Source organism: Peromyscus leucopus, chromosome 11 (genome assembly GCF_004664715.2).
Source record: "Peromyscus leucopus breed LL Stock chromosome 11, UCI_PerLeu_2.1, whole genome shotgun sequence".
Lineage (NCBI taxonomy): Eukaryota > Metazoa > Chordata > Mammalia > Rodentia > Cricetidae > Peromyscus > Peromyscus leucopus.
The window spans coordinates 41,956,299-41,968,898 of NC_051072.1; the positions used below are offsets into that span (position 1 = coordinate 41,956,299).

General features: G+C 38.2%; 1 protein-coding gene across 4 annotated transcripts in view; it reads left to right on the plus strand.

The window, feature by feature from the left end:
- The window catches only part of Ipo11 (importin 11), a 178,197-nt gene that overhangs the window by 86,091 nt on the left and 79,506 nt on the right, over window positions 1-12,600 (plus strand). For 3 of the 4 annotated variants that reach the window (XM_028884121.1, XM_028884145.2, XM_028884126.2), the window contains exons 22-25: window positions 3,743-3,819; window positions 6,827-6,853; window positions 7,040-7,119; window positions 7,505-7,585. In XM_028884121.1, coding sequence (XP_028739954.1) covers window positions 3,743-3,819; window positions 6,827-6,853; window positions 7,040-7,119; window positions 7,505-7,585 — 265 coding nt within the window. The remainder of the gene's footprint in view (window positions 1-3,742; window positions 3,820-6,826; window positions 6,854-7,039; window positions 7,120-7,504; window positions 7,586-12,600) is intronic. The other variant, XM_028884135.1, reaches the window with a different exon arrangement.

Below are 12,600 nucleotides of genomic sequence, written 5' to 3' on the forward strand. Positions count from 1 at the left end.
TCAGCTGATCTTGTTTCCCCAGACTAAAAGCCTCTGAATCCTCATCTGAATGGATCTCAGCTGAACTGCTGCTAAAAGCTTAAAAAGGCTCTAGTTCCTGATCCTCTTGCCTTATGTACCTTTCTGCTTCCTGCCATCACTTCCTGGGATTGAAGGTGTGTGTCACTATGCCTGGTTGTTTCCAGTGTGGTTTTGAACTCACAGAGATCCAGACAGATCTCTGCCTCCAGAATGCTAGGATGAAAGGCGTGTGCTACCACTGCCTAACCTCTATGTTTAATATTGTGGGTGTTCTGTTTTCTGACCCCCAGATAAGTTTATTGGGGTGCACAATATATCAACCACAACCACTGATTTTTTAGTTTTGTTATTATGTTGTTGTTGGTGGTAGTTTGTGTGTGTGTGTGTGTGTGCGCGCGTGCACAGGTTTGGAAAACTTTCTTATTTTTAATGATCAGGAATTATGTTGTAACATTGTTTGCCTTCTTTCTTCATCTGTTTTATTTCTGGAGTTAAGTACCTGATCATTTTCCCTATTTTTGGATCGCTTGATTTGTACTGTAGAAGCTAGCACAGGGAGTGATGTGACAATCTGAGTGGTCTGTTTATTAAAGTAATGGAAGGAAAGACCAAGCTTCTTATAGAAACTTAATCTGGACCCACTGGCAGGGAGAGGTTTATTATGTCCCCTCCCTCATTGTTTCTGGTTTTAAGAGACAGAGTTTCTCTTTGTAATAGCCCTGGCTGTCCTAGAACTCACAGAGAACCACCTGCCTCTGCCTACTGAGTGCTGGGGTTAAAAGTGTGTGCCACCACTGTCCGGCTATTATGCGATTTCTTTACTGTTAATTATTAGGGTGTTATAGTAATTCATGATATCTGGTTAAGCAAAAATTGCTCCCTAACTCCCATACCATCATGTAAGTAAATTTTTATGGTTTCTTTTGTTGTTCTGTTTTTGTTAGTTCTTGGCCATTTGCATTCCATATCATTTTATAGTTTGCATAATTTCCAGGGCCCCTCTTTAAACAGGTTTTAAATGAAATTATGTTGATTCTGTTTAGCAGTTCGCTGAGAATTGACATCATTGTGGTATTGGACATTTATATCTGTCATTCTGATATCATCATCCCTTTACATACTAACTGTTCCTATTATAGAAAGGCAGTTGATCTTTCTATATAGATATATTTAGCAATGTTGCTGAACTCTTTGTAATTTGAAACATTTGTTTATAAATTAGTTTCTTTCCTTTGTATAGTCATATTTTTGTGTGAATAGACGTTAATGTTTTCTTGTTACTCCTTTATCTTTTATTAAGTCATTTCATATATGAGAGGCATATGAGAGAGTTAGTCTCTGAGAATGTGTCTTAGAGGTTATCTTGATTAGGTTAATTGTCCCTGGATGAGCCACCTTAACTGTGGGTGGAACCGCGTGGGGCTCCGCACTGTATAACATGGAGAAGAGGGAGCTGAGCACTAGCATTAATGGATGTCTGCTTCCTGGCTGTGAATGTGATGTGGTTGCCTGTTTCACACTCCTGCTGCCTTGACTTCCCTGTAGTTTTGATGTTCTAAACCCTTGAACTGAGTCAGCATGAGCCCTTTCTCTCTGAAGTTGCTTACATCAAGGTATTTTATCACAGGAACAAGAAAAAAAACTAAGGCACCTTCCATATGTGCACTGAATAAAGGAGGAGGTAGAGAACGTAATGCAAGGTGTTTACATCAGCACAAATGTGTTGCTATGAAACTTTGGGTAGGTACTTAGGTTTAAGAAATGATTTTATTTTTACTTATGTTAGCTTTATTCCTTAACAAGTACCAAGGATACCTTATAAAACAGAAAGGCGCACTGTTTGGGAGATTTCAGTACGTAACTGATTGGTCCCATTGCTAGGGGCTTTGACACACAGTACATCATGGTAGGGGGAGAAGCAGCCCATGCACATATGGCAGATATGAAAAATAGGGTGGAAGGTACTGGAGGACCACCATAAGCAACATTGTTATGTTCCCACGCATATGAATTCTCCCAGGAAGGCCTCACTTCTAAAGAGTGGTGTTTGGTTCAAGTCTAAGCCTTTAGCACAGCGATGGGCCTTTGATGATCCAAACTGTACCAATATCAAAAACTAGATTTTGATTAGCCCCCCTTCCCTGTTTTTTTTTTCCCCTGCTATTGTGATACTCACGGTTTTCCTTCAAGTTCTTTTTATATATTTGGTATTTAAAAACTATATTTTGGACTATTAAGCCCCTGATATTGGCTACTAATTTAATTGACTTATAAGTTTATCTTTAGAAATCATTTAGCGTGAGTTGTTTTACTAATTCATTAGAATAGCTTGTCATTGGAGGAACACAGAATTGATCCAAAAATTTAGAACTAAATAATTTTAAAAATTTTATTTATTTATTCTATGTGTTTTTCACATCGTGTATCTTGAGCCCATTCATTCCCATCCCTTCGCATCTACCCTTTGCTCCTGCACTCCCCCACCAAATAAAACTAAATTCAAGAGGAAAAAAAATGAAGAAAATAAAATAGGTAAAATTAACAAAGGGAAGGAATTAAAAATCTTTGTCATGGAAGCTGCAGTGTGACCCATCAAGTCATGCTGTATACCCCTTTGTCAGTACATCTCTACTTGCAGGTATTCATTCCAAAGAGTCATTGGTCTGGTTCGAGGCCTCTGCTCTCCATTACACGTTTGATGCTGGGCCTCCACCAGGACTCTTCCTAGACATCCTGTTGCCGCCCTGTGTTGTAGAGATCCTGAAGCTTTGGGTCTTTGGGTCATGGCCCTTCACCTGCTCCAGCAGATCATAAATGGGGTGGATGTTGGGGCAGACCAAGTCTTAATGCTGGGTCTGGGCTGGGGCAGCTGTAGGGTTGGTCCAGATGGGAAATGTGGACAGCTCTTTCATAGTCACAATTTTGGGGCTGGCTCACCTACACCTGCGCTAACAGGGTTGGCTCTGTTGTGCTGCTCTCGCGAGGTGCAGGGCCTGCTCTCCCTAATGTTAGAGCTAGTGGGGGTCAGGGACAGCAGTCCCACCTGCCCCGTGCTCACAATTTCAGGAATGGCTCCTGCACTAACAGCGTTGGCTCTATAGAACGAAATAACTTTATCCTTTTTTTAAAAAAAATTTATAACAATCATGATTTTGTATAAAATTGTAAGTTTTATCTGCTTTAGCATACACTTGTTATTCCTACTATGTATATAAAAATATTATTATACAGGACTGAGGAACTAGGTTATCCTGCAAACCACTTGACTTACAAGCATGAAGATTGAATTCAATTCCCAGAACCCACAAAAAAGAAAGAAAGAGGGACAGAAGGAAGAACCCGAACTGGGGCTTGAGGGCACGCCAGTGTAATCCCAGCACTAGGAAGACAGTGATGGGTGGATCCAGGGTAGGCTTGCTGACCAGCCAACTTAGATAGTTTATGAGTTCTTGGCCAATGAGAGAACATGTCTGAAAAAGTGAAAAGATATGGCCAGTACCTGAGGAACGACACCCAGGTTGCCCTCTCTACCCCCATGGGTGTGCATGCACACAGAATGGGGACGTCATAGTGCAGCTTGTGATGGTTGGCTGTCTTGGTGGCAGGTGCTTTACCCACGGACTCTTCTCATTGTTCCCTATACCAAGTGTTTTCCTATTTGAGTTATGGTAATGGCATGAGTGGATGTCAGAAGTGAGTTAATTGTATTTTTCTTTCCCAGGTTAGTGACATTGGAAAGCAGCCCATGTGTTACACCAGAATTGCTTCGTATATTTCAGAACATGTCACCACTTCTTGGTATGTCTTAAAATCTCACTGAGATTTTTTTTATGTAACCACAACTTAGAAGTACTTTTCTTGACTTTACAGTTACACCTTCCATTTTTTAGAGTCCCATATATTGACAAGCAATAGTGTTTTTTATAGAAATTTCTGTGTATACATTTTTGGAGTAATTTCCATTGATTTAAAGGTAAACACTAAATAACATTGCCTTATGGAAAAATTTTCAGCATAAGCTAGGATATAAACCGATTACAAGTAGAGCTTGAGCTTTGCCCGAAGAATTTTGTCTGATAGCTGTTCTATATGCTGCTTGAGGAATATAGTCTGGACCTGCGTCTCTGTACCATGGTTTCACTCAGCTCGTTTGTCACAGGGAGTTGTGCTATAGTTGTTCAAACTGAGCTTTGTGCACACTTGGTTTCACCTGCAGAACCCCTGGGTTAGTGTCCTCTTTCTTGTTTGCTGAAGGACTGCTTACAGATTAGCTGAACAGTCATGACACTTAATGTGTGCATTGTCCCTGCAGTTCTCACATGGCCTCACACATGCTGGACAGCTGCCCATGGAGCTGTTATGCCCTCAGCACCAAACAGTTTCAAAACATCACATTAGACACATAATTCTGAGGGATCTAGATGCTTATTCTTTCAGTCTTTTGGAGATATAACTAGATTCTTTCCCCATTATCAACATTGATTTTGTTTTTTTTTTTTTTTTTTTTTTTTTTTGATTTTTCGAGACAGGGTTTCTCTGTGTAGCTTTGCGCCTTTCCTGGAACTCACTTGGTAGCCCAGGCTGGCCTCGAACTCACAGAGATCCGCCTGGCTCTGCCTCCCGAGTGCTGGGATTAAAGGCATGCGCCACCACCGCCCGGCAATCAACATTTATTTTGATAGTGATTACTAATAGTAAGTCAGTACTCTTTCTTGCAGAGTGAGTACCATTCTACAGTATTTCTAAAGTATTCTAAAATAATTGCATTGTTTTATTTTATTGTTTTGGGTAGTGGTAGCCTTGAACTCACTGGTGCAGTGCAATCTCCCACTGACTTACATTCCTAGCCTGAAATCTATTAAAAATAATACTTTGATTATAAAGTCATCTTAGTAAGGGAGTTTACCAATTTAGTGACACACCTAAATTCTCTGCATATTTAATTATATATGTTTATTAATTATACATAGGGCAGTTTACTAACCCTTTGATCATTCCTTAAAAATTTCTTTTAATTCTTCTGGTTTATGTTGTGGTGTGTGCTTGTGTATGCTGTGTGTGCACCTGCACCTGCACCTATAGAGGCTAGAGGGCTCCAACAGGTGTCTTCCTCTGTCACTGTTGGCTTTATTTATTTGTGTATGTGTAAATGAGTATGTGTTTGTGTGAATGTTGGGACACATGTATGTGTGGGGATTCATGTTCCCATGCATGCATGCAGGCCAAAAGAAGGCGTCAGATCCCTTGGATCTGGAGTTACAGGCATTTGCAAGATACTCTGCTTTGTTATATGGGTATTGGACTTGAACCCTGGTTCTTGTAAGTGAATAGCAAGTGCCTGGGCCATCTTGTTCACATCTTTATTTTCTGTTTGAGACAAATTGTGTTGCTCAACCCAGAGCTCACTGATGAGCTAAACTGGCTGGCCAACAAGTCTCTGAGATCCTCGCTGCCCCACCTCCACCGCACTGAGATTAAATACTCATTGCCATGTTTAGCTTTTTATGGGGGGGTTGTGGATGTGAACCTAGGTCTTCATACTTGGACAGCAAGCCGTTTACTCAGCAAGCGCTCTCTCCAGCTCTGAAATCCCGTGAAGACTCAGCCATAAAACATTTTTAGTTGCTTTATTAAAACTTTGTGTATATTGTCCTGACACAATATTTAGGTAGAAAATACTCAAATATGGACCCTTTGCTGAGAATTTACATATACTGAAAAATCTTTTCAGAAGTAAAAATTTGAGTTCTAGTTCAGAAAAATAGAGCAGCTACTTTGAAAACATTAGTGGACGTGAGCTGACACACAGCTTGATTAATTAAAGTAGAAACTTTCAGTGGGTAGATGACTGTGGTGACTAGATACTGCCATTAATCATTCACAATTCTTCTGCGATTCCTTCCCCACCCCAATCCTCCCTTTCCTTTGTTTTCTTTTTAATTCCCGTACCTCATTTCTCCTCAGAATAGAATTCTCAATCAATAACAAGAGTCTATTTTGCAATAAAAAGCCCTTCCCTCCTAAAACACAAGCATTCCCAAAAGCAGTGTCAATAGGTCAGTTACTTACTCCTGATTTCCCAGGAAAACTTTGTCTTTTAGTCATTGTAGGGAAAGAAAGGAAGTATACTTTCCACTGCCTTTTATCCTCTGGTAAAGCCTTGTTTAGCTCAACTCGAACTTGGAGATCTTCTGTAGTGCCAGTCTGGCCAGTCTCTTATGCTGTTTTATTGACCTACAAGTGAAAACGTCAGCCAGACCTGTTACCCTAAACTGTCTCATGAGCAGGATGAGGCCTTTTCTTATGGTTGCTTCATATAGTGATTTCCCCAGTAAGAATTGGACATGATTGGCCTTTTCTTTGTAAACCAGGAAGCCATGGGACTGGACTAAAAATTTGGTTTGAAATGAAAGTCAGGTCATATGGTTTCCTAGTTTTGTTCTGAATGAAAATAAGGGGGAAGAAATACCTTTCCAATGGTTTTTACTAGTGAAAGGTGAATGAGATGGCATTGTTACAGGGTTTTGCCAGGTTTTAGATGCTGACTAACTTATAAATACTGACTAGATTATAGCCAGAAACATTTATGAAGAGAAGTAGGTAAGTTAGTTTTGTTTTTCTTTCAGCCCAGGCTGGCATTGAACTCACAGTCCTCCTGCCTCAACCTCTTGAGTGCTGGAATTACAATTGTGTGCCACCACCCTTGCTGTAACTGGGTTTTTCATTTTCAGTTGTTTGTAGAAATTTTTATTTTTATTTTTCTGATGGTAAAACATTATCAATCCTGTCTGATCTTCTGTCCTAGAACTTCCATCCAGCTGCCTTGCAAACGGTAAGCTGCATGCTTGCTGCTACAGGAACCATACAAAGTCAAAATCACATTAGTGATCATTACACAAACTCAAGCGCCTCATGTTGCTATAGCAACTTAGTTCTAACAAAAATGAATCATCACTTCACTTACAGTTTGAACAGCTAGTTAATTTGCTCTTTTAAAAAATAATTACTGTTTTGGCAGAACTAAGTTCGGAGAATCTCAGAACCTGCTTTAAGATCATCAATGGCTATATCTTTTTATCATCAACAGAATTTTTACAGGTATGTTGGAATAGCTTTTGCATTGTTAATAATTATATAGTATTATTTTTGGTTTTGTGTGGTATCAGGAGGTGCCTTTTCAAAGTTCAAGTTTTGTCTGTTACTTGAGGGAGTAAGTAACTTTTCTGTCCTTGTAAGTATTCCTCACTGAAGAGAAGGTGTGATCAGTATATAGTTGCACTATTCCTCAACACAGAAAATGCATTATGTAAATACATATTCATAAGTCAATGCATCAGTAAAATTATTAGCTATTATCTTTCTTCCTGTCTTAATTGAAAGTGTTTGCTTAGATCTTTAGTATAAATTCTCTACTAGAGTAAAAGACTTTTTAAATATCGCATCTGTGTTCTTATGCACATACTGATCTTTGATTGGATTTCAGACATATGCAGTAGGTCTGTGCCAGTCCTTTTGTGAGCTGCTACCAGAGATTACTACAGAAGGTCAAGTTCAAGTGCTCAAGGTACCGCCATTTTAAATTGATTGCTGTGTGTCATTGGTAAGGCTGGAACTTCCTGAGTATGGATGGTTGGAAAGCAGAGGAACTGATACAGTTCTATTAAATATTCAGTTTGGCTTAATTCTTTGTACCAAAGGCATCAAATTTGAATGTGCATACAAGTCACCTGGAGATTTTGTTCAAATGAAGTTTTTGATTTCTAATTTCCTCTCACTGAAATAGTGTCTATCCTAAAACTTTATTGGATAGCAATTTATTAAAAGCTTTTTGACAACTTGTTCTGAAACTGGCAACATTTGATGCGTCTTAGCTTTTTAGTTGTCATTTTGATAATGTTCTAGGTGTTGAACCTATATCCTCACACATAGGGCCGGGCTCCTAGGAGACTAGTTGAACCCTGGTCTCCAGCAGGGATAATCGCCACTCTTGTATTGAGGACAACCCTTTCAGTTTGTGAGTCTGCATTTGGGATAGCAAATTTCACTGTTATCTTTAGATAGTTTTAAGTTTAGTTAGCCTTGAAGTTAGAGTGCTGAGTTTGCTGAGATTATGTACAATTAGGAACCAATAGCCTGTAAATTTATATGTATTATCTTTATGTAACTATCTTTATCAAGGAAATACTATAGCATGAATATAATAACTTACATGTAAACATAAGTATATAACTATATTAAAAATATCACGATATGTATGTTGTAGCTAGAGTTTTCCTGCCTTGCCCACAGTCAGGACAAATCTTTGTCACCCGCCAGTCCCACAGCCACTCAGACCCAACCAAGTAAACACAGAGACTTATATTGCTTACAAACTGTATGGCCGTGGCAGGCTTCTTGCTAACTGTTCTTATAGCTTAAATTAATCCATTTCCATAAATCTATACCTTGCCACGTGGCTCGTGGCTTACCGGCATCTTCACATGTGACTTGTCCTGGTGGCGGCTGGCAGTGACTCCTTCTGCCTTCCTGTTCTTTCTTTTCTCCTCTCTGTTAGTCCCACCTATACTTCCTGCCTAGCCATGGGCCAGTGTTTTATTTATTGACCAATCAGAGCAACACATTTGCCATACAGAACATCCCACAGCAGTATGTATATACACATTGTGTCGATACTTTCTATATGTAGTTTGAAAGGGATAGCTGTTAAAGTTCTAATTTCTTAGCTGTGTTTTTTGTCAAATAACAATTAAATTCTGGTTAGACAAGGTATTATTGTCTTTTTTTCTTTCTTTCTTTCTTTTTTTTTTTTCTAGACAGGGTTTCTCTTTATAGTTTTGGCTGTCCTGGAACTCACTGTGTAAACCAGGCTGGCCTCAAACATAGAGATTCATCTGCCTCTGCCTCCTGCGTGCTGGGATTTAAGGTGGGAGCCTCTATCCCCAGCTAAGTCTTACTGTTGGACAATTACGTTTATGGTGTGAAAACCACGGCATTATCTTAGATCTTCAAGGTAGATTTTCTACCAGTGAACTCATTATAAAAATGTTTATTTCCAGCCGGGTGGTGGTGGTGCATGCCTTTAATCCCAACACTCGGGAGGCAGAGGCAGGCGGATCTCCGTGAATTCGAGGCCAGCCTGGGCTACCAAGTGAGTCCCAGGAAAGGTGCAAAGCTACACAGAGAAACCCTGTCTTGAAAAACCAAAAAAAAAAAAGAAAGTTTATTTCCTATTAACCAATACATATATTCTATAAATCTAACAAAATAATCGCCATTTATCATGCTGAGTGTATTGTCTGTTCTTTGGTGGCTACAAATTCTAGGTACTCATGTAAGTGTGTATGGTTGGTTGGACTTCTTTTTGATTTTTTTTTTTTTTTTTTTTTTTTTTTTTTTGAGACAGGGTTTCTCTGTGTAGTTTTGGTGCCTGTCCTGCAACTCACTCTATAGAACAGGCTGGCCTCCAACTCACAGAGATCTGCCTGGCTCTGCCTCCCGAGTGCTGGGATTAAAGGTGTGCGCCACCACCTCCCAGCTTGGTTGGGTTGATTTATTCAGTCATTTACTCTGTGGGTCAGGAATTAGAAAATTTTTCTGAAAGTACTTGATAGTAAATGCTTTAGTCTGTGGACCATTTAGTTGTTATCTTGAGTAATCATTTTTGATATTAGCTCTGTGTTATCACCATTAGAGAAAATTGTCATGTTAGCTTGATCTGTCTATGTACTTTAAAATCTTTGGTCTATTAGACTCCTCTGTTAGTCCATAAGTTTCTTCATTAATCCAAAATTCAGAGTTAATAGATGCTTTATTTTCTGTGACTTGAAAGGAAGAGTATTGATGGTTTTTACATTAAAGATTTAGAGGTTTATTATCAATCACACTGATAGTTCACTTTTGCGTATGTCTTAGCTTCTCACCCCACTGTGCTACTTAGAAGGCTCTTGGCTATACTCTGGGCTTAGTTCTTTTGTTTCGTTTTGTTTTTTACATATGTACATAAGTGTATGTGTGTGTTTGTATGTGGGTTGGGGACAGGCCTGTCAGAAGACAACTCGCTTGAGTTGGTTTCCTTCTTCTACCATGTGGATCCTGGAAATGTAACTGTGTCTGAAAACACCTTTACCTGCCAAGCCATTTTGCCAGCCCATGAAATGAATTTTAGCAACTCTTAGTTATGTAGTTCTTGAAATCATTTATACTCAATGTATTCTAAGTCTTAAGAAAAAAAGCTTCTCTCTCACATTTAAATACTTTCCAGACTATAATTGAATTGAAAACATTTTTTAATTTTTTTTAAAATAATGCCCTTTTTGCGATATTAGTAGTGAGTAACTGTTGAAAGCTGACTTATGAATTATTTTTTATGAGTATTGTGAAACTTCAATCAGTAATATTTTAGGGAGTTCCAGAAATAGTGTTTTCTTATTGCTTGCTTTTGATTGAGCTCTTGAAATGAAATAGAGGGTGCGGGTAGCTAGATTAGAATATGGGCCTCATTACCTCACAGCTATGTGATATGAGCAAGTTACTGTCTTCGGACTTTCTGTCTGTAAAACAAGGATAGCTTTGCCAAGTTTCTGGTGCACGTGGGAGGATTATATGAGCTTGTGTGTGTGTGTGTGTGTGTGTGTGTGTGTGTGTGTGTGTGTGTGTGTGTGTAAAACACTTAAAATGGTGCCGCCGGGCGGTGGTGGCGCACGCCTTTAATCCCAGCACTCGGGAGGCAGAGCCAGGTGGATCTCTGTGAGTTCGAGGCCAGCCTGGGCTACCAAGTGAGTCCCAGGAGAGGCACAAAGCTACACAGAGAAACCCTGTCAAAAAACAAAACAAAACAAAAAAGAAAAATGGTGCCTAGCATGTAGTAAACTAATATAAAGGTTAGCTACTTTTATCTAGATACAAAGCTGTTTCATTTTATAGTCAGCCTTTGTGGGAAGAACAGTCAAATACACTTGTAGACTAATTTTATTTGGTTGTTAGATCTTTGTCTGTAGAAAATCAAACTAAACCAAATATTCTTCCTACATGATTTCTTCTAAATAAATATTTATTGAACATAAACATTTGAGTGCCTGGTTATGATGGCTCATCAGGTGTTGGAATGGCCCTTGCTAACAAACCTGATGACCTGAATTGGATCCCAAGAATCCACATGGTAGAAGAAGAGAACCAACTCTCTACAGTTGTCCTCTCACGCCAACATACACTATTGCATGTGCATACACACACAATAATTAACTAAGTAACCAGTGAAAAACTAAACAAAAAATACTCCATTGTGTGAATTTGCTTTTTAAGGTATATCTAGTAATGTATCAAAGCATGTTATTATTATTATTATTGACAATTGTGTTTCTGAATGGTTCTTTAAAATTAATTGTATTTATTTCTTTTCAGAATAACACACTTTTTTAAAAAAAAATTGTTATGAAGAATTCCAAACATAAATACACACTTCCTTGATAATTTCAGTAGCAAATCTATATTTGTTTTTCATTGTGCTTGAAAACAGAAGAAGTGATGTCGTCTATCTACTTCTCTTGCACTTTTTTTGGTTGAATGAATCAGTGAAGTTATCTAAATATGGTAAAATTGTATAACTTTTTATACAAAATGTACATTAAAACAATTTAGTGCCAACAGTAGATCATTAATATAGTATAATACTTGAGTTATATATTGAGGACTTGATAATATGTGTTTAAGACAATTAAAAAAAATGTTGTAGTTGAACCTTTGTTTGATTTGAAGTCACAGAAACAAATTTACTTAATAAGTGGATGTTAAGTACTAGGAATATGCTACTTAGCACAAGTAAATCTCTTGAGCTTTTGATGTAAAAGATGTTTTTTAAAAATTTTTATGTTTTATATATATTGGTTTTTCGAGACAGGGTTTCTCTGTGTAGCTTTGTGCCTTTCCTGGAACTCACTTGGTAGCCCAGGCTGGCCTCGAACTCACAGAGATCCGCCTGGCTCTGCGGATTAAAGGCGTGTGCCACCACCGCCTGGCTTTAAAATTTTTTTATATAATGTAAAAATTATTTTATACCTGTAGTTGTAGTATGAGAGAACTCTTAGAGTTCTATTATAGCGTCTAATAATAGCTTATTTTCATTTTCAGTATCTCGCAGATTCTATTTTCTCTCTTTTTTAAAATTAATTAATTTAATTAATTTTCTCTCTTTATGTAGACCTGTCTGTCCTGGAATTTGGTATATAAACTAATCTGGCCTTGAACGTGCAGAGATCCTCTTGTCTCTGCCCCTCAAACGCAGGACTTAAAGGTGTATGCCACCATGTCTGGCTAGATTATATTTCCTAATAGAGCATACTATACAACAGTCTTAATGTATTTTTGGCTAAATGTCACCATTACACTAATTTCTGATAATGTTTGTAAGTTGCTTTTTTTGTTCTTTGAAGCAGAAAATTACAATTTTAAGAAAATTGGACAGAAAGATCAGTATACCCGTGTCAGAAGTCAGTTGTTTAAAACAAAAATGGACTTTATTTTTTGACTCAGTACAGGTTATCTACATGGGCATAATAACATTCTGAAAATAATCAAATTTAA